Source organism: Pavona decussata, unplaced genomic scaffold (assembly GCF_977016875.1).
Source record: "Pavona decussata unplaced genomic scaffold, jaPavDecu1.1 SCAFFOLD_83, whole genome shotgun sequence".
Taxonomy (NCBI): Eukaryota; Metazoa; Cnidaria; class Anthozoa; order Scleractinia; family Agariciidae; genus Pavona; species Pavona decussata.
The window spans coordinates 1,519,533-1,540,000 of record NW_028145501.1 but is presented as its reverse complement, the minus strand read 5'-3'; the positions used below and the strand labels follow the sequence as shown (position 1 = coordinate 1,540,000).

General features: G+C 38.1%; 2 protein-coding genes across 5 annotated transcripts in view; both read right to left on the bottom strand.

Moving 5' to 3' along the window:
• LOC146475770 (uncharacterized) overlaps nucleotides 1-20,468 on the bottom strand; it is a 104,380-nt gene that overhangs the window by 78,003 nt on the left and 5,909 nt on the right. The window lies entirely within an intron of this gene.
• Nucleotides 16,966-20,468, bottom strand: part of LOC146475766 (uncharacterized) — a 52,513-nt gene continuing 49,010 nt past the window's right edge. For all 4 annotated transcript variants that reach the window (XM_085115517.1, XM_085115516.1, XM_085115518.1 and 1 more), the window contains 3 exons: nucleotides 19,221-19,495; nucleotides 18,575-18,752; nucleotides 16,966-17,632 (listed from right to left, as the gene is read on the bottom strand). In XM_085115517.1, coding sequence (XP_084971643.1) covers nucleotides 17,499-17,632; nucleotides 18,575-18,752; nucleotides 19,221-19,495 — 587 coding nt within the window. In that variant the 3' untranslated portion in view covers nucleotides 16,966-17,498. The remainder of the gene's footprint in view (nucleotides 17,633-18,574; nucleotides 18,753-19,220; nucleotides 19,496-20,468) is intronic.

Sequence of the window (20,468 nt, the reverse complement as noted above, 5' to 3'; positions counted from 1 at the left end):
AAAGCACGAAGCCCGAGTTTTTGACATGTCTTCTCAAATGAAACAATAAGAAATTAATCTCATTAAAATGCAAATGTTTGATCTCAGATGAAAAACATGTTTCATCTCAGATGAAAACCTGGTGGTGTTTCATCTGGTGTTTCATTGGGGTATCAAGATTCATCCACCTGACCGAAATGGAGGTCATTTATTGGCTCTTGACTGCATGAATTATTAATGAGTTTGAGAAATAGTCATAACAATCATAAAAAAATAGTATCAGGGACCTTCACCTTACCTGAGCTAGCGGTTGCTCTACGTCTAAATAGCTCTGCAAAGGTAATAATGACATACTGTTATTTATAATTATAGCAAGATGACTTGTCAGTGGTATATTTAAGCGATTAACATTTGCGAGAGTCTTAATAATCATATATTTATTATAATCATAAAAAGATAATGTCGGGGACCTTCACCTTACCTGGTCTAGCAGCTGGTGGAGGTCGTGAAGTTGAAGCTGGCCTTACCTCTGCAAAGGTTGTAATGACACGCTGTTATTTATTTATTTATTTATTAATAGCAAGGTGACTTGTCAGTGGTATATTTAAGCGATTAACTCTTCCGAGGAAAACAAACCAACCAAAAACAAAATAAAAGACTGACTCGTTACAGACTGACACCTACTTCACACAAAAACACGAGGTTCCGTTGCTTTACTCTCCCTAAGAAAAATGCCGTGGGAGTCCTCTTAGTCCATCGGTTAAACCAGAGACTATCTTGCATGCAGGCTCGTATGATCGGCCTGGAAAATGAGAGTGCCGATTTGGCAGACGAATTTTAGCTCTAAACTTTCGTGGTTTTCTGTGTTGTATATAACTGACAAAGAGAAATGTTATAGACTGCCACAGAATGTCATGTTTGTTAGATTGAATGGAGTTGAGTAGTTCGAGCAACTGATTTCCATCAGTGAAAACAGACCGATATCTGGTTGACGATGAATCGAAAACATGAATTCAGACAAAATTCTTATAAAGGTGAGTTGAATAAGAAGACACACCGCGACAGGGATGAAAAACTTGTGACCTTTGTGGTGTATTTATCAACAGATCAAATTAACGCCCCGTCCACACGTATCCATTGTCGTTTGAAATCGCAACTTTTTTCTTTACGGATTGGCCTTCCGTTTTCATGCATGTGGTGAAAACGGACAACGGAAATGCAACTTTTCCTGACACGTTTGCCACGCCGTTATTGTTTTTTCGAGTGGACAACTGAAAAAGGAAGAAAAGTTCCGTTTTTGGAGACCATTTTCATTGGATACCTGTGGATGATAGGCAAGAACGCAAAAAATAAAAATAAAGAAATAAAAAAAACAAAACGTCTGCACTTTCAAACGAGAACGGATACTTGTGGACCGACAAATATAATTATTTTTAAACAACGAAAAAGCTTTGCAATTGCAGAACAAAACAGATACGATGGATTGGCCTTCCGTCCTCACGTTTCTGGTGTAAAGCGGTCAGCAAAAACGCAACTTTTTCAATCAAGTTTACCAGAGTGGACATTTCTAAAACGGTATGAACGATAGGCAGCACGGTAAGAAAGTTTGCGGTTTAAAACAAAAACGCATACTTTTGGAAGGACAAATACGATTAAGAAACGTTACGTGTGGATAGGATACAGCTGTTTGCAGAAATTTTAAATGCCCCCCAAAATATATCGTTATATTCATATATCCGACATTCTTTGGTAAAATTAGGTTTCCTTGTGCACAGGCTTCACGCATTTACTTTTCATATTCAAATTTGTAACCATATTACAACAAAAGGACTGTTCCTTTTCTCTGGTTTCACATAAATAGGAAATGTACCATCTCACTTCAGAAATATGGATATATATAGTGATATATTTTAGGAGGTTCGAAATTTCTGCAAACAGCTGATATTTTTAACACGGAAATAACTGATACATGTGTGGATGGAGACTTAAAATTACAGAGTCCCGTTGTTAATATGATTTGGCAAGTCTACTGAGAGCCGGAGGGGGAGGGGCACTCCCATATACCAGCTCTATAGATATGGACAGCCCCAATTGGTTGGGTTTTTGAAGCGGTTTGGTCAAACTGTGGTCCTGCTTCGGTAGGGTAGTGCAAACAAATATTTTGAGTGCTGACGTTTCGAGTGTTAGCCATTCGTCAGAGCGCATACATTTAGTAGCGGGGCTACATGTATGCTATTGATGGGAGCATGATAACATGGATAACAAGAATAAAACTCCCCGAATGAAAAGCGCTCGTTGACTACGTGAAGTGGCGATGTGGCATATTAATTTTTGCTCTAAACTTTTGCCGCTTACTGTGTTATCATGATGTAGAGAAATGCCGTAGAATACCACTCAATTTTTTGTGTGTTCAAACAATTCATTTACGCTTTTTTTCTTTTGAAAACTTTTTTTTCAGGAGTTTTAGCCCCCACCCCACCCCCCCCAAAAAAAAACAATTAATGTTTCGCTCTTAGTTTTACCACATCGCTAACGTGGCTCAGAATGTGCTTGTCCTTCATATTAAATGACACGGCCATCCAATTAACTCATCAATTATATATTTTATATTATTTAATACCCGTAATCAATTTCTAATAACACAGATAGGAAAGTATTTTACATACTCTTCCGGCATTTTTGTAAGCTAGAATGATTAACCAGCTTATTCGTTATTATTATTACTATATTATTATCACGATCATTATCCCTCAAACGTCAGTAAAATCTAGTCAAAATCTAGTCAGTGCACTGACCAAAGAGCGTTCTCTTCCTTTTGGACTTGCTCATCATCAAGAAGGGTTTGCTATAAAAACGCACAGTCTCTTTCTCAACTCCGTTGAAAACGAACAGCTCAACAAGCAGCTGAAAGAGATTCCTCTTTTCCATTTCCACCCTTGACAGTTTGCACACCGTACTAACAGGGCCATTGTAATCGAAGTTTAAGTATGGCAATTTTGCCCTAAATCGGAACTAATCCCTCTCAGTTGTGTTTGAAATCAGTTGGCTTTCCCTCCAGGCAGGATGTAGCAGGGGCTTAACCGCGGTTAGGTGTAAAAGTAAGAATAGACCGTTAAAGATAAGGTTTTTACTTTAAGAGCTGACAGATAGTAATTGTTTGGAAGCCTGTGAGATTATTCAATCATCTTTAACATACTTTCCCTATTTTTTTTTTTTTTTTCGTTTGACTGCGGTTAAATTAACTATAACCATTCCCTTATTTTTCTAAGAGACAGTAAAGCGAGCAAATCACGCGAGTGAGTGTGAAAATTGGCTCCTTGCGAGAAGAAAGTTTCGCGCATGCTCACAAGGTTCGCTCACTTTATTATACCTACGGAATATAAAGGAGTCCTCTTAGTCTATTGGTTAAACCAGAGACTATCTGGCATGCAGTCCTGCAGTATGATCGGCCTAGCAAATAAGAGCAAGTGACAACCACACCAGACAACAACAGAAACGTTCACCTTACCGGTGAGGCTAGAGAAAGGGGGTGCTTTTATATTCCGACTTTCATACTCTGAATCTGAATATATAACGGAAAAGTAACAATGGAACACTTTTTTTTATTTACAATAGCAACATGACTAGTTAATGGCACAATTAAGCGATTAACATTTTCGAGAGTCTTCTGTTATGGTAGCAAGAATAAAGACCACTCGAGGAGACTGTTGACGCAATGTGAATTCAACTGAGAAAAAAACTGACTTGTTTCAGACTGACACCCACTCAAAACAAAACCAGGAATGTTCACCTTACCTGGGCTAGCGCTTGTATCTGGACTAGCCCGTAACTTAGAAAATAAAACTAAAAAAAGAATAATGACACACTTATTTATCTACAATAGCAAGATGGCTTGCAATTGTCAGTGGCATATTTAAGCGATTAACATTTACGTAAGTCTTAATAATCATATAGTCATAATAATCATAAAAAATAGCCAGGGCATGGTAGAGGTGGAACTAACTCTGCAAAGGTAATAATGACACACTTATTTATTTATTAATAGCAACATAGCTTGTCAGTGGCATATTTAAGCGGTTAACATTTGCGATAGTCTTAATAATCACATAGTCATTATAATCATAAAAAATAATATCGAATACCGTCACCTTACCTGGGGTAGCGTCAAATGTAAGGAATGAAAATTCAAGTGGAGCTAACTCTGCAAAGGTAATAATGGCACACTGTTATTTATTTATTATTGCAAGATGACTTGTCAGTGGTATATTTAAGCGATAAACTATTCGGAGGAAAACAAACCAACCAAAAACAAGAAAAGATCCGTTTTTGGAGACCATTTTCATTGGATACCTGTAGATGATAGGCAAGAACGCAAAAAAGAAAAAAGAAAAAAGAAACGTCTGCACTTTCAAACGAGAACGGATACTTGTGGACCGACAAATACAATTAAAAAATTCTATGTGTGGATATAATATTTTTAAACAACGAAAAAGCTTTGCAATTTTAAAAGAAAACGGATACGATCAATTTTGCCTTCCGCCTTCACGTTTTCGGCGTAAAACGGTCAGCAAAAACGCAACTTTTTCAAACACGTTTGCCAGAGTGGACATTTCTAAAACGGTGTGGACGATAGGCAGCACGGTAAGAAAGTTTGTACTTTCAAACGAAAACGCATACTTGTGGACGGACAAATACGATTATTAAAACGTTACGTGTGGATAGAATACAGCTGGTTGCAGAAATTTTGAACCTCCCAAAATATATCGTTATATCCATATATCCGACATTCTTTGGTAAAATTAGGTTTCCTTGTACACAGGCTTCACGCATTTACTTTTCATATTCAAATTTGCAACCATATTACAACAAAAGGACTCTTCTTTTCCTCAGGTTTCACATAAATAGTAAATGTAACATCTCACTTCAGAAATATGGATAGAGTAATATATATTGTAGGTTTTTCAAAATTTCTGCAAACAGCTGTATTTTTAACACGGAAAAAACTGATACGTGTGTGGACGGAGACTTAAAATTACAGAGTCCCGTTGTTAATATGATGTGGCAAGTCTATTGATGGGCGGAGGGGGGAGGGGCACTCCCCTTTTTTAGCTCTATAGATATGGAGAGCCCCAACGGGTTGGGTTTTGAACCGGTTTGGTCCGTTAAAGACAAGGATTTGACTTTGACAGCTCAAAGATGGTAATTTTTTTGAGTGTGTGAGTTTACTCAATGATCTTCAACATAATTTTCTTATTTTTCACATTTGACCGCAATTAAATAAACTATGAGCATCCTCTGTTTCTGGTGACCATTTTCATCGGATACATGTGGACGATAGAAAAGAATTTTGGAAGCCAGATCTCAAAAGGATAAGGGAAAATTACATATTTTGGTCTGAAATAGAGTCAGACTATCTGGCATGCAGGCAGCTTTTAGATTAAGTATGGCAATTTTGAAATTAAATTGAGGCTAACTAATCTCTAACAGTTGTGTTTGAATTAAGTTGCCTTTCCCTCCAGGCAGTAGCAGGGGCTTAACCGCGGTTAGGTGTAAAGGTAAGAATAGACCGTTAAAGATAAGGGTTTTATTTTAACCCTTTAACCCCTAAAGCAAAACGACATTTCCTCCAGATCCAAGACTACAAACTCAATGTCCATGTATGATATACCATTTCAAAGCTACTCATGAGTGTATTTCATAACTGATATAATTATGAATAACAAAAGTTATGGCTTTGAGATAAATGGCCTTATAACGCAAAAATTTAAAACTTCAAAAACCCTTCAATCCTTGTGTATATTAGGTATACCCCTAACCTATAGCTTATTTTGCAGGTCTCAACATCTTCATTTATGTGAGAGATGTCTTAAGACCCACAACTTCTAGGGGAAAAAAGTTGAAAAGTTATAGGGGTGGTCAACCATATCACATATGGGAGGGGGTTAAGTTTTTATCCTTTTAATGAGTAGATCTTCACAAGACCATCTTGTTGTCAAAAATTCATATAGAAATCTGTCAAATACTGACAGAGTTATGGCATTATGTGCCAAATGGCACTCTTAGGGATTAAAGGGTTAAGGGCTCAAAGATAATAATTGTTTTGAAGTCTGTGATGATATTCAATCATCTTGAACAAACGTTCCTTGTTTTTTTACGTTTGACCGCCGTTAAATAAACTAGAACCATTCCCTTATTTTTCTTAGAGACAGTAAAGCGAGCAAATCACGCGAGTGAGTGCGAAAATTGGCTCCTCGCTTTATTATCCTTACGAAAAATAAAGGAGACCTCTTAGTCTATCGGTTAAACCACATTCAGGCCCATTTGATGGCCTGGCAAATGACAGCAAGTGACACCCACACCTCACAACAACAGGAACGTTCACCTTACCTGAGAGGCTAGAGGAAGGGAGGGCTTCTTTTTTCCGACTTTCATCTTCTGAATCTGAAAATATAAAGGAAAAGTTACAATGGAACACTGTTATTTATTTACAATAGCAAGATGACTTGTTGGTGGCACAATTAAGCGATTAACATTTCGAGAGTTTTCTGTTATGGTAGCAAGAATAAAGACCATCGGGGACCTTCATATATATTTTATTTTATTTAATACCCGTAATCGATTTCTAGTAACACGGATAGGAAAGTATTTCACATACTCTTCCGGCATTTTTGTAAGCTAGAATGATTAACCAGCTTATTCGTTATTATTATTACTATATTATTATCACGATCATTATCCCTCAAACGTCAGGTAAATCGAGTCAAAATCTAGTCAGTGCACTGACCAAAGAGCGTTCTCTTCCCTTTGCACTTGCTCATCATCAAGAAGGGTTTGCTATAAAATGCACAGTCTCTTTCTCAACTACGTTGAAAACTGACAGCTCAACAAGCAGCTGAAAGAGATTCCTCTTTTCCATTTCCACCCTTGACAGTTCGTACACCGGACTAACAGGGCCATTGTAAACAGAGTTTAAGTATGGCAATTTTGCCCTAAATCGGGACTAATCCCTCTCAGTTGTGTTTGAAATCAGTTGGCTTTCCCTCCAGGCAGGATATTGCAGGGGCTTAACCGCGGTTAGGTGTAAAAGTAAGAATAGACCGTTAAAGATAAGGCTTTTACTTTAAGAGCTGACAGATAGTAATTGTTTGGAAGCCTGGGAGATTATTAGCATCCGAACTAGTAATCGGAAGGTCTTAGGTTCGACTCCTGATAGGAGCACTCGGATTTCTTTTTTCCGAGTCTGCCTGCGTCACTTTCTTGAATAAACATCATTCTCATTCATTCACCAGGCTGGAAATATACCATCACATTTCTTTCATATACCACACGTTCGACATTCAAATCCTAGCAGTATGCAGGATGTTTGTCCCATGAACCTAGTTTAATGGCCTTAGCTCCCACGAGTCTCCTGTAGCTCAGTGGTAGAGCATCCGAACTAGTAATCGGAAGGTCTTAGGTTCGACTCCTGATAGGAGCACTCGGATTTCTTTTTTCCGAGTATGCCTGCGTCACTTTCTTGAATAAACATCATTCTCATTCATTCACCAGGCTGGAAATATACCATCACATTTCTTTCATCTTTAACATACTTTGCCTATTTTTTTTTTTTTTTTCGTTTGACTGCGGTTAAATTAACTATAACCATTGCCTTATTTTTCTAAGAGACAGTAAAGCGAGCAAATCACGCGAGTGAGTGTGAAAATTGGCTCCTTGCGAGAAGAAAGTTTCGCGCATGCTCACAAGGTTCGCTCGCTTTATTATACCTACGGAATATAAAGGAGTCCTCTTAGTCTATTGGTTAAACCAGAGACTATCTGGCATGCAGTCCTGTATGATCGGCCTAGGAAATAAGAGCAAGTGACAACCGCACCAGACAACAACAGAAACGTTCACCTTACCGGTGAGGCTAGAGAAAGGAGGTGCTTCTATATCCAAACTTTCATACTCTGAATCTGAAAATATAACTGAAAAGTAACAATGGAACACTGTTATTTATTTACAATAGCAAGATGACTTGTTAATGGCACAATTAAGCGATTAACACTTTCGAGAGTCTTCTGTTATGGTAGCAAGAATAAAGCCCACTCGAGGAGACTATTGACGCAATGTGAATTCAACTGAGAAAAAAACTGACTTGTTTCAGACTGACACCCACTCAAAACAAAACCAGGAATGTTCACCTTACCTGGGCTAGCGCTTCTATCCCGACTAGCCCGTAACTTTGAAAATATTACTGAAAAAGGAATAATAACACACTTATTTATTTACAATAGCAAGATGTCTTGTCAGTGGCATATTTAAGCGATTAACATTTGCGAGAGTCTTAATAATCATATAGTCATAATAATCATAAAAAATAATATCGGGGATCTTCACCTTACCTGGGCTAGCAGCTGCTGGAGGTGAAGGTGGAGCTGGCCCTAAGAAAGTTAAGGAAGTCCTCTAAGTCTATCGGTTAAACCAGAGACTATCTGGCATGCTGGCCCGTATGACCGGCCTGGAAAATGATTGCCGATTTGGTAGACGACTTTTAGCTCTAAACTTTCGTAGTTTTCTGTGTTGTACATAACTAACAAAGAGAAATGTTATAGACTGCCACAGAATGTCATGTTTGTTAGACTGAATGGAGTTAGGCAATTCGAGCGACTGATTTGCATCAGTGAAAACAGACCGATATCTGGTTGACGATGAATCGAAAACATGAATTCAGACAAAATTCTCATAAAGGTGAGTTGAATAGGAAGACACACCGCGACAGGGATGAAAAACCTGTGACCTTTGTGGTGTATTTATCAACAGATGAAATTACCGGCCCGTCCACACGTATCCATTTTTGTTTAAAAACGTAACTTTTTTCTTTACGGATTGGCCTTCCGTTTTCACGCCTTTGGTGAAAACGGACAACGGAAATGCAACTTTTGATTCCTGACACGTTTGCTACAACGACGTTATGGTTTTCTCGTGTGGACAACTGAAAAAGGAAGAAAAGTTCTGTGTTTGGTAACCATTTTCATTGGATACCTGTGGATGATAGGCAAGGACGCAAAAAAGAAAAAAGAAAAAAGAAACGTCTGCACTTTCAAACGAGAACGGATACTTCTGGACCGACAAATACGATTAAAAAATGCTAGGTGTGGATAGAATATTTTTAAACAACGAAAAAGCTTTGCAATTCCAAAACAAAACGGATGCGATGGATTGGTCTTCCGTCTTCACGTTTCCGGTGTAAAACGGTCAGCAAAATAAATAAATAATAAAAACGCAACTTTGTCGAACACGTTTACCAGAGTGGACATTTCTAAAACGGTGTGGACGATAGGCAGCACGGTAAGAAAGTTTGCGCTTTTAAACGAAAACGCTTACTTGTGGACGGACAAATACGATTAATAAACGTTACGTGTGGATAGGATACAGCTGTTTGCCGAAATTTTAAATGCTCCCCAAAATATATCGTTATATTTATATATCCGACATTCTTTGGTAAAATTAGGCTTCCTTGTGCTCAGGCTTCACGCATTTACTTTTCATATTCAAATTTGTAACCATGTTACAACAAAAGGACTCCTCTTTTCCTCTGGTTCATATAAATAGTAAATGTACCATCTTACTTCAGAAACATGGATATAGTGATATATATTTTTGGAGGTTCAAAATTTCTGCAAACAGCTGTTTTTTTAACACGGAAAAAACTGATACATGTGTGGATGGAGACTTAAAACTACAGAGTCCCGTTGTTAATATGATTTGGCAAGTCTACTGAGAGCCGGAGGGGGGAGGACCACTGCCCTATATAAGCTCTATAGATATGGACAGCCCCAACGGGTTGGGTTTTTGAAGCGGTTTGGGCAAACAAATATTTCGAGTGCTGACGTTTCGATTGTTAGCCATTCGTCAGAGTGCATCAACAAATGATTTAAATACAGTTAGCAGCGGAGCTACATGTATGCTATTGATGGGAGCATGATAACATGGCTAACAAGAATAAACCCCCAGAATGAAAAGCGTTTGTTGACTCAGTGCTGTGGCGATTTGGCGTATTAATTTTTGCTCTGAAACTTTTGCGGCTTAGAATACCATTCAATTTTTTGTGTGTTCAAACAATTCATTTTGGCTTTTTTTCTTTTGAAAACTTTTTTTTTCAGGATTTTTCATCCCCCCCCCCCCCCCCGCCAAAAAGAAGAAAAATTATGTCCCGCCCTTAGTTTTACCACATCGCTAACGTGGCTTACAATGAGTTTTATGATATGAATTTATCAATGAATTTTATGATATTTTGCCACCAAAATGTGGTTGTCCTTCATATTAAATGACACAGCCATCCAATTAACTCATCAATTATATATTTTATATTATTTAATACCCGTAATCGATTTCTAGTAACACGGATAGGAAAGTATTTTACATACTCTTCCGGCATTTTTGTAAGCTAGAATGATTAACCAGCTTATTCGTTATTATTACTACTTTATTATTATTATGATCATTATCCCTCAAACGTCAGTAAAATCTAGTCAAAATCTAGTCAGTGCACTGACCAAAGAGCGTTCTCTTCCCTTTGCACTTGCTCATCATCAAGAAGGGTTTGCTATAAAAACGCACAGTCTCTTTCTCAACTCCGTTGAAAACTGACAGCTCAACAAGCAGCTGAAAGAGATTCCTCTTTTCCATTTCCACCCTTGACAGTTCGTACACCGGACTAACAGGGCCATTGTAAACAGAGTTTAAGTATGGCAATTTTGCCCTAAATCGGAACTAATCCCTCTCAGTTGTGTTTTAATTAAGTTGGCTTTCCCTCCAGGCAGGATATTGCAGAGGCTTAACCGCGGTTTGGTGTAAAAGTAAGAATAGACCGTTAAAGATAAGGCTTTTACTTTAAGAGCTGACAGATAGTAATTGTTTGGAAGCCTGTGAGATTATTCAATCATCTTTAACATACTTTGCCTATTTTTTTTTCGTTTGACCGCGGTTAAATTAACTATAACCATTCCCTTATTTTTCTAAGAGACAGTAAAGCGAGCAAATCACGCGAGTGAGTGTGAAAATTGGCTCCTTGCGAGAAGAAAGTTTCGCGCATGCTCACAAGGTTCGCTCGCTTTATTATACCTACGGAATATAAAGGAGTCCTCTTAGTCTATTGGTTAAACCAGAGACTATCTGGCATGCAGTCCTGTATGATCGGCCTAGGAAATAAGAGCAAGTGACAACTGCACCAGACAACAACAGAAACGTTCACCTTACCGGTGAGGCTAGAGAAAGGGGGTGCTTCTATATCCGGACTTTCATACTCTGAATCTAAAAATATAACTGAAAAGTAACAATGGAACACTGTTATTTATTTACAATAGCAAGATGACTTGTTAATGGCACAATTAAGCGATTAACATTTTCGAGAGTCTTCTGTTATGGTAGCAAGAATAAAGCCCACTCGAGGAGACTATTGACGCAATGTGAATTCAACTGAGAAAAAAACTGACTTGTTTCAGACTGACACCCACTCAAAACAAAACCAGGAATGTTCACCTTACCTGGGCTAGCGCTTCTATCCCGACTAGCCCGTAACTTAGAAAATAAAACTGAAAAAAGAATAATGACACACTTCTTTATCTACAATAGCAAGATGGCTTGCAATTGTCAGTGGCATATTTAAGCGATTAACATTTACGTAAGTCTTAATAATCATATAGTCATAATAGTCATAAAAAGATAACATCGGGGACCTTCACTTTACCTGAGCTAAGGCATGGTGGAGGTAGAATAAACTCTGCAAAGGTAATAATGACACACTTATTTATTTAAGCGATAAACTCTTCGGAGGAAAACAAACCAACCAAAAACAAAATAAAAGACTGACTCGTTACAGACTGACACCTACTCCACACTAAAACACGAGATTCCCTGGCTTTACTCTCCCTAAGAAAAATAAGGGAGTCCTCTTAGTCTATCGGTTAAACCAAGGACTATCTTGCATGCAGGCCCGTATGACCGGCCTGGAAAATGAGAGTGCCGATTTGGCAGACGAATTTAAGCTCTAAACTTTCGTGGTTTTCTGTGTGGAAAAAACTGACAAAGAGAAATGTTATAGACAGCCACAGAATGTCATGTTTATTAGACTGTGAATGATAGGCAAGAACGCAAAAAATAAAAAATAAATAAATAAAAACGTCTGCACTTTCAAACGAGAACGGATAGAATATTTTTAAACAACGAAAAAGCTTTGCAATTCCAAAACAAAACGGATACGATGGATTGGCCTTCATGTTTCTGGTGTAAAACGGTCAGCAAAAACGCAACTTTTTCAAACACGTTTGCCAGAGTGGATATTTCTAAAACGGTGTGGACGATAGGCAGCACGGTAAGGAAGTTTACGCTTTCAAACGAAAACGCATACTTGTGGACGGACAAATACGATTAAAAAACGTTACGTGTGGATAGGATACAGCTGTTTGCAGAAATTTTAAATGCTCCCCAAAATATACCGTTATATTCATATATCCGACATTCTTTGGTAAAAGTAGGCTTCCTTGTGCTCAGGCTTCACGCATTTACTTTTCATATTCAAATTTGTAACCATATTACAACAAAAGGACTCCTCTTTTCCTCTGGTTTCACATAAATGGTAAATGTGCCATCTCACTTCAGAAATATGGATATAGTGATATATATTTTGGGGGGTTCAAAATGTCTGCAAACAGTTGTATTTTTAACACGGAAAAAACTGATACATGTGTGGATGGAGACTTAAAATTACAGAGTCCCGTTGTTAATATGATTACGTAAGTCTACTGAGAGCCGGAGGGGGGTGAAGCACTCCCCTATATAAGCTCTATAGATATGGACAGCCCCAACGGGTTGGGTTTTTGAAGCGATTTGGTCAAACCGTGGTCCTGCTTCGGTAGGGTAGTGCAAACAAATATTTCGAGTGCTGACGTTTCAAGTGTTAGCCATTCGTCAGAGCGCATCAACAAATGATTTAAATACAGTTAGCAGCGGAGCTACATGTATGCTATTGATGGGAGCATGATAACATGGATAACAAGAATAAACTCCCAGAATGGAAAGCGTTTGTTGACTCAGTGCTGTGGCGATTTGGCGTATTAATTTTTGCTCTGAAACTTTTGCGGCTTAGAATACCATTCAATTTTTTGTGTGTTCAAACAATTCATTTTGGCTTTTTTTCTTTTGAAAACTTTTTTTTTCAGGATTTTTCATCCCCCCCTCCCCCCCCCCCCCCAAAAAAAAAAGAAAAATTATGTCCCGCCCTTAGTTTTACCACATCGCTAACGTGGCTTACAATGAGTTTTATGATATGAATTTATCAATGAATTTTATGATATTTTGCCACCAAAATGTGGTTGTCCTTCATATTAAATGACACAGCCATCCAATTAACTCATCAATGATATATTTTATATTATTTCATATCCATAATCGATTTCTAGTAACACGGATAGGAAAGTATTTTACATACTCTTCCGGCATTTTTGTAAGCTAGAATGATTAACCAGCTTATTTGTTATTATTACTACTATATTGTTATTATGATCATTATTCCTCAAACGTCAGGTAAATCGAGTCAAAATCTAGTCAGTGCACTGACCAAAGAGCGTTCTCTTCTCTTTGGACTTGCTCATCATCAAGAAGGGTTTGCTATAAAATGCACAGTCTCTTTCTCAATTCCGTTGAAAACTGACAGCTCAACAAGCAGCTGAAAGAGATTCCTCTTTTCCATTTCACCCTCGACAGTTTAAACACCGGACTAACAGGGCCATTGTAAACAGAGTCCAAGTATGGCAATTTTGCCCTAAATCGGAACTAATCTCTCACAGTTGTGTTTGAGTTAAGTTGGCTTTCCCTCCAGGTAGTAGCAGGGGTATAACCGCGGTTAGGTATAAATTTAAGAATAGACCGTTACTTTTAGAGCTAAAAGATAATAATTGTTTGAAAGTCTGTGAGTTTATTCAGTCATCTTTAACAAACGTTTCTTATTTTTTTACGTTTGATCGCGGTTAAATAAACTATAACCATTCCCTTATTTTTCTTAGAGACAGTAAAGCGAGTGAATCACGTGGGCCGGTGAAGGTGAAAATTGGCTCCTTGCGAGAAGCAAGTTTCGCGCATGCTCACAAGGTTTGCTCGCTTTATTATCCTTACGAAAAATAAAGGAGTCCTTTTAGTCTATCGGTTAAACCACATTCAGGCCCGTATGCCCGGCCTGGCGAATGAGAGCAAGTGACACCCACACCTCCTAACAACAGGAACGTTCACCTTACCTGTGAGGCTAGAGGAAGGGAGGGCTTTTAATTCCCGACTTCCATCTTCTAAATCTGAAAATACTAGTATACCGGAACGGCAGTGAATGCTGCCTTAGGGAGGCAGGTGAGTGCTGTTGTGATGGCAATAAGAAGGGAAGGTTGAAAGAGTTGAAAATGTCCCATGGTGCCTATGTGAAACGGGAAAACGTAGTGATGACAAGAAACGTGTATAACAACGGAAATGTGTATTTAATGACATGTTGAAAGTACAAAGAAAACAGAACTTACAATTGTATTTGTTTGAAACTGTTAAGTATACAATAAATTGGAGTGTGATTTTACTTATTAAACAGTGGAGCATGCAGACTTCTGACTAATACTTACTCTATTAGAGTGATTACATAAAACCTGTGAAACAGCTACAAGGCTAAAAATATCGGACATTTGAAATGTTGTTGTTTCCTGTTGTACTTGTTTATTTGGTAAGATAATGAATCTAACTTTTGTTCTACGGGGCGTATAAACATACACCAAGTGATCAAGTTTAGAACGAGGCGTATAAACATACACCAAGTGATCAAGTTTGGAACGAGGCGTATAAACATGCACCAAGTGATCAAGTTTGGAACGAGGCGTATAAACATACACCAAGTGATCAAGTTTGGAACGAGGCGTATAAACATGCACCAAGTGATCAAGTTTAGAACGAGGCGTATAAACATGCACCAAGTGATCAAGTTTAGAACGAAAGGTGAAAATTCACATCAAAGGAAGCAATGGAAAACTAAAGTTTACTGACCTTGCAGTGAATACAATGATTCGCTTAAATAAAAAGTTGATAGAAAATAAAATGTTGTTTACATGTCAAGCATGTTATCTGAAAACGACTAACATCAAGTAAAGCATTTGAAATGCGTATGTTATTCACATATTCATGACTTAAGCTGAGCTAAAATGCAGTTTTGCCCTGCTGAAATTGCACGATTGGAGTTAAATACGCTGTCTCAGCGATTTCGGCGCGGCTGGCTTCGAGAGTTCTAAAACATAGCTAAACATGGAATAATTCTTCTACAAATACAGTCCTTAAATACATTATTTGCTAAGTTTTCACATGAGGTAGTGTTCAAATTATAGTGTAAGTACGAGCTTGAGTACCTACGTTTTGTACTTAAAAATGAATAAAGTTGGAAATTTTTTTTAGAATAAAGCAGACATTTTAATTTTTGAAATAACAATGATACACTTTGATGCTCAGTATTCAATAATTATTACAAGTCAGTCATATTATGCAAATATTGCCCGTTATTCACAAAACTGTATGAAGACGCAAGTCTTAAGTTCTTAATCAACCTGTAGAAGAATAAAATTGCCACAAAATAGAAACATCATAACAAAGGTTGATTACAGAACAATCCACGTACATCGATTTATCAAATCAACTGTTCTTTGTTAAGAAGTCCACCAGCATAGATAGAGTCAAACTGCATTTGCCCAAGCTTATGTAACATCACTGCTTCAAAAGACGTCATGAAATGTTTTGAATCTTGAATTAAGAAAATCCACACCAGATGAGTTAATACAACGTTCACACATCATTTTCATAGTCCTTCGGGTTCTTTCTGTTTCGTTGTTTAAAGTCGTTCGTCCCCCAGTTGTAGATCAATACTCCAACGACGATAGCCGGTAACTGGTAGGGTAACTGCCACTTCACTCTTCTTACCCAGTTAGCGAGACTCTTGGTAAACCCAGCAAAAGCGCGCTGCTCAAATGGAGACAATGAGTAGGTAACAACGTTCTTGGACCTTCCAATCGCACCCCATTTTCTGCCCATGTTGAAATACAAACTCCCAAACGAGGGACAATCACGGCCAAAGTTGGAATACTCAACCCAATATGGCGTCCACCAGAGGATCAACACAGATAAGCTTAAGGTGGCCGAACACAGTTTGCGCGCGCTTTACAGATTCTGTTAGTGATGCTATTAAGCGCGCGCTAGGGTTGTGGTACGCAAATACGGCGGTCGATAAAGTGATCCCTCAATTTCACATGAAATGGATAATAAAGGTAAGTTTTGATCCTAAATAACTAAGTTTCTCGTTTCTGGACTCTTTTTCTTTTCTTTCCGAGCAAAAAAGTCATTCACCAAGACCTTTTGCATGCTTTTCAACTTTTCCATGAAACTCACGCATGCGCATTTGACCAAAAAATTGCGACTGGTTGTTTTCGTGGAAATGAACTATTTTCTAAGGAACCGCTCATTAGAATTTCGTAAAATTTGGCATGAAAATAGTTCCCTAAAAGCGTAACTCGCCTACAAAGAGAAACCTAAATCTAACAGAGGGTATTTTCACAAAACATTAAAATGCAAAATCAATATTTACAGGAGATCTCTCTGTTAAAATTACATGAAAATAGTGCAACTGTGTCAGTGTTTTGTTAGTTTTTCTGGATACAAAAAATGGAAAAAATCTAATGAGTACATTTTCTAAAAATAAAGGAAACCTATAATATGTGGACGTTTAATAGTTCGCTGCGTTGCCATGGAAACGGTACTTAGCTCGACAAAACGTACAAAAATACATTCTTTCTTAGTTAGTCTTACACCATACCAATTTTGGGCGTCCAGAAGTACATAGTTTCTAAATAACGTCTTCTAACACCTGTACACTAAAAAATTGTATTCAGCCACCTTAAGCTTACGTAATCAACAACACAACTCTCAAGAATATTCCTTCTCTTTACCTCGAGGATATACCTAACGCTGAAATTGCAAATATATTGCGTTCTGAAATTAAAAGAGAGGCAGTTTAGAAAATATAAACGAAGTAGAAACATTCCGCAAAATCAGGGGTATTCAAAGCGACAAAAAATACTCACCTTGATTTATCTCCCTCGCTCTGTCCGAAACTGGAAAAACACGCAGTCGAAAAGCAAAGCAGCGCGTTGCATTGTGGTGCCCACAAAATTAACCACAATGCCTTGTTCCTTTGATCTTTGCGCGACCACAATCCTTTGCATTTTGCAAGAAAGCAATCGCAAGGCCCTATATATATTTCTGTGCCGATTAAAGTTGCTGCCTTGCTCGGTCGCTTCAGGCTCCTTCGCTGCGGCAGCAATAAAGGAAAAGTAACAATGGAACACTGTTATTTATTTACAATAGCAAGATGACTTGTTAGTGGCACAATTAAGCGATTAACATTTTCGAGAGTCTTCTATATGGTAGCAAGAATAAAGACCACTCGAGGAGACTGTAGACGCAATGTCAATTTATCTGAGAAACCAAACAACAGAAAAAAACTGACTTGTTTCAGACTGACACCCACTCAAAACAAAACCAGGAATGCTCGCCTTACCTGGACTCGCGCTTCTATCCCGACTAGCCGGTAACTCTGGAAACATTCCTGAAAAAAGGAATACAGTCAACTCTCTCGTAAGCGACCACCTTTGGTGCACGACAAAGTGGTCGCTTACGGGAGGTGGTCGCTTACGGGAAAGATAAAAAAAATGAGCGTTATTTTACCTTAGCAGCTAAATTAGGCAAATAGAAACTAATTTATTTGATTTTTTTACATTTATTCATTCTTCTGATGAAACTTTGTATATCATTTCGGAACAGATCTGTCCCGTTTACCTAGAGATCTAATTATAGCCATCTTCTCTGTCTGTAAACTGTTATTATCTGTCAGCAGTCCGGGGTAGCGTCATTAAAAATTGAACTTTTGTCACTTCTAAGTAATGATTTACTAACGATCATACGTGATTATGTTGGGTGGTTGCTTACCGGAAACAGAAAGCAAAAGAATATGTGTAATTTCTGGCCTAAAAAGTGGTCGCGGTCTCTTAAGAAATTGAGTGGTGGTCGCTTACAAGAGAGCTCTTGAAACAGTATGTAACTGAGAAAGAAAACGGTTGTTTACGAAGCGAGTTGACTGTAATGGTTCGTCCCTTAGTTTCAACACATCGCTAACGTGGCTTATAATGAGTTTTATGATATGAATTTATCAATGAATTTTATGATATTTTGCTCACAAAATGTGCATGTCCTTCATATTAAATGACACAGCCGTCCAATTAACTAATCAATTATATATTTTATATTATTTAATAGTCAATATCTAATAATACAGATAGAAAAATTAGTGTCCTCTGCAAAGTATTTTACATATTTTTGTAAGCTTAAATGGTTAACATGTTTATAAATTCTATGATAATTATTATTATTATTATTATTATTATTATTACTATATTACTATTATGATCATTATCCCTCAAACGCCAGTAAAATCGAGTCAAAATCTAGTCAGTGCACTGACCAAAGAGCATTCTCTTCCCTTTGGACTTACTCTTCATCAAGAAGGGTTTGCTATAAAAACGCGCAGTCTCTTTCTCAACTCCGTTGAAAACTGACAGCTCAACAAGCAGCTGAAAGAGATTCCTCTTTTCCATTTCCACCCTTGACAATTCGTACACCGGGCTAACAGGGCCATTGTGAACAGAGTCCAAGTTTACTTCGAACAAGTACTATAATAATAAAATGAAAAAAAAAAACAACAACAACAAAGATCAATTCTACAGGTTTGTTTGTCTGCAATAACAAAAAAACAAAAATCCTGCCATTCGTCTACAAGATGGAGCAAAACCCTGCTAACAAAGCCATGTTAATTTTAAGCAGGGTGGTATGGGTGTTTTTGTGACCAATGAAATGCCTTTTTTTAAGTGTAATGTCAACAGACTGTACCTTTGATAGATTTAATTTAATGTGAATAAATGACAGAGTTAATTTTCAGTAGATGACACAGGCTTACTCGGAAATAGAAAATCAGAGTCCTCCTAACAGGAGTACAAATGTGGAATCTATGACCTTCCAATTACTAGTTCTAATGCTCTGCCACTGAACTATACGAGACTAGGAGGAGCTACATGTAGGCCATTAAACTAGGTTCATGAGTTCTTAATGTTTCAAAATAAAAACACAAAACACAAACAGACCTTATCGCTACTTTGTTTTGTATGCATCACTTCAAGCTGCACTGGTCCATTCTCATCCTTTTGAAGTTCTGCAGCTTTTGGCTCCCGGAGTACCCACACTTTAATTTCCAAGATTTTCCCCACCTTAGAGCCTGCTTCCATCTGCACTATCCCTTCATGGACGCGCTCAACCCCCTGTACAAAGATGGTTCTGGTCTCCAAGGTTATAAAGCGGACGTATGCTTTCCCTTGAAAATCGTCGCTTCCAGGGGATCTGTGTAACTCTGGCAGTGCAGCTAAAGAGAGGATGGAAGAGGGCCGGTGTGTAACTATACTGTATTAAACAATCTTTAGGTTACAGACTCATTTTAATGGTAGTTTGCACCAGTTTCGAGTACTAATACTTTGACAGCCTGTGCGGCAGGGCCTGTTAAGCCTTGGTCGGCACCATGGCTAGAGGAGGTAACATGATAAAAATGCCATCCTCACACACTGATTCTGACACTGATGCTATAGATAGTGGCTATAATGTTGGATTTAACAGCGTAACAGCGTGAATGAGCTTACATCCCAGGAGGAAGAGTGCGACAGGGCAGGCACAACCCGGTCATTATCCCGCTACTGCCCACACAATCAGACGTAAATGAGTAGAAGGCAACAGAACAGGAATAGAATGTTACATTGAGAGCAACACTGGGAGGTGGGGGTATAGACAACAACCTGTTACCACTTTGGGAGAGAAAAGGAGGGTTTCAGGTGTCTGAGCAGAGACTGATGGCACAAGTGGGTACAGTTGTGATCATCAACATTAACATTGCCGTCATCACCATCATCATCGTCATTATCATCATCCTCATCATTCATTATCTGACCCGTTCTTACTAGACCAACGAAACCCCTTCCACGAGAGAGATTAGGGAACAGGATAACAAAATATTATTTGTATAGTGATGAGGTAACATGTAAACAACTTTGTATTGCTCTACATTTATGATCTTTTCTTCTTTTGGGATCGTGCGTAGGTCCGGTTTGCGAATTTTTCATGACAACAAAATCGCTCCTTTTCCAACAAGAATTTTTGACAGCATGACACTTGAATGCAAACAGAAAATGCTAATAAGATGTAAAGAAGCTTCTGGATGACTGAACCCATTTCCTACGAGAAGGTCAGTGGGGAATAGCCCTTTTCACGGTTAATTTTTCTCATTTGCATTACAATGTTATCCAACGTGGATGGGAGGCAATTTTGGGCTAAAACTACAAAATAGT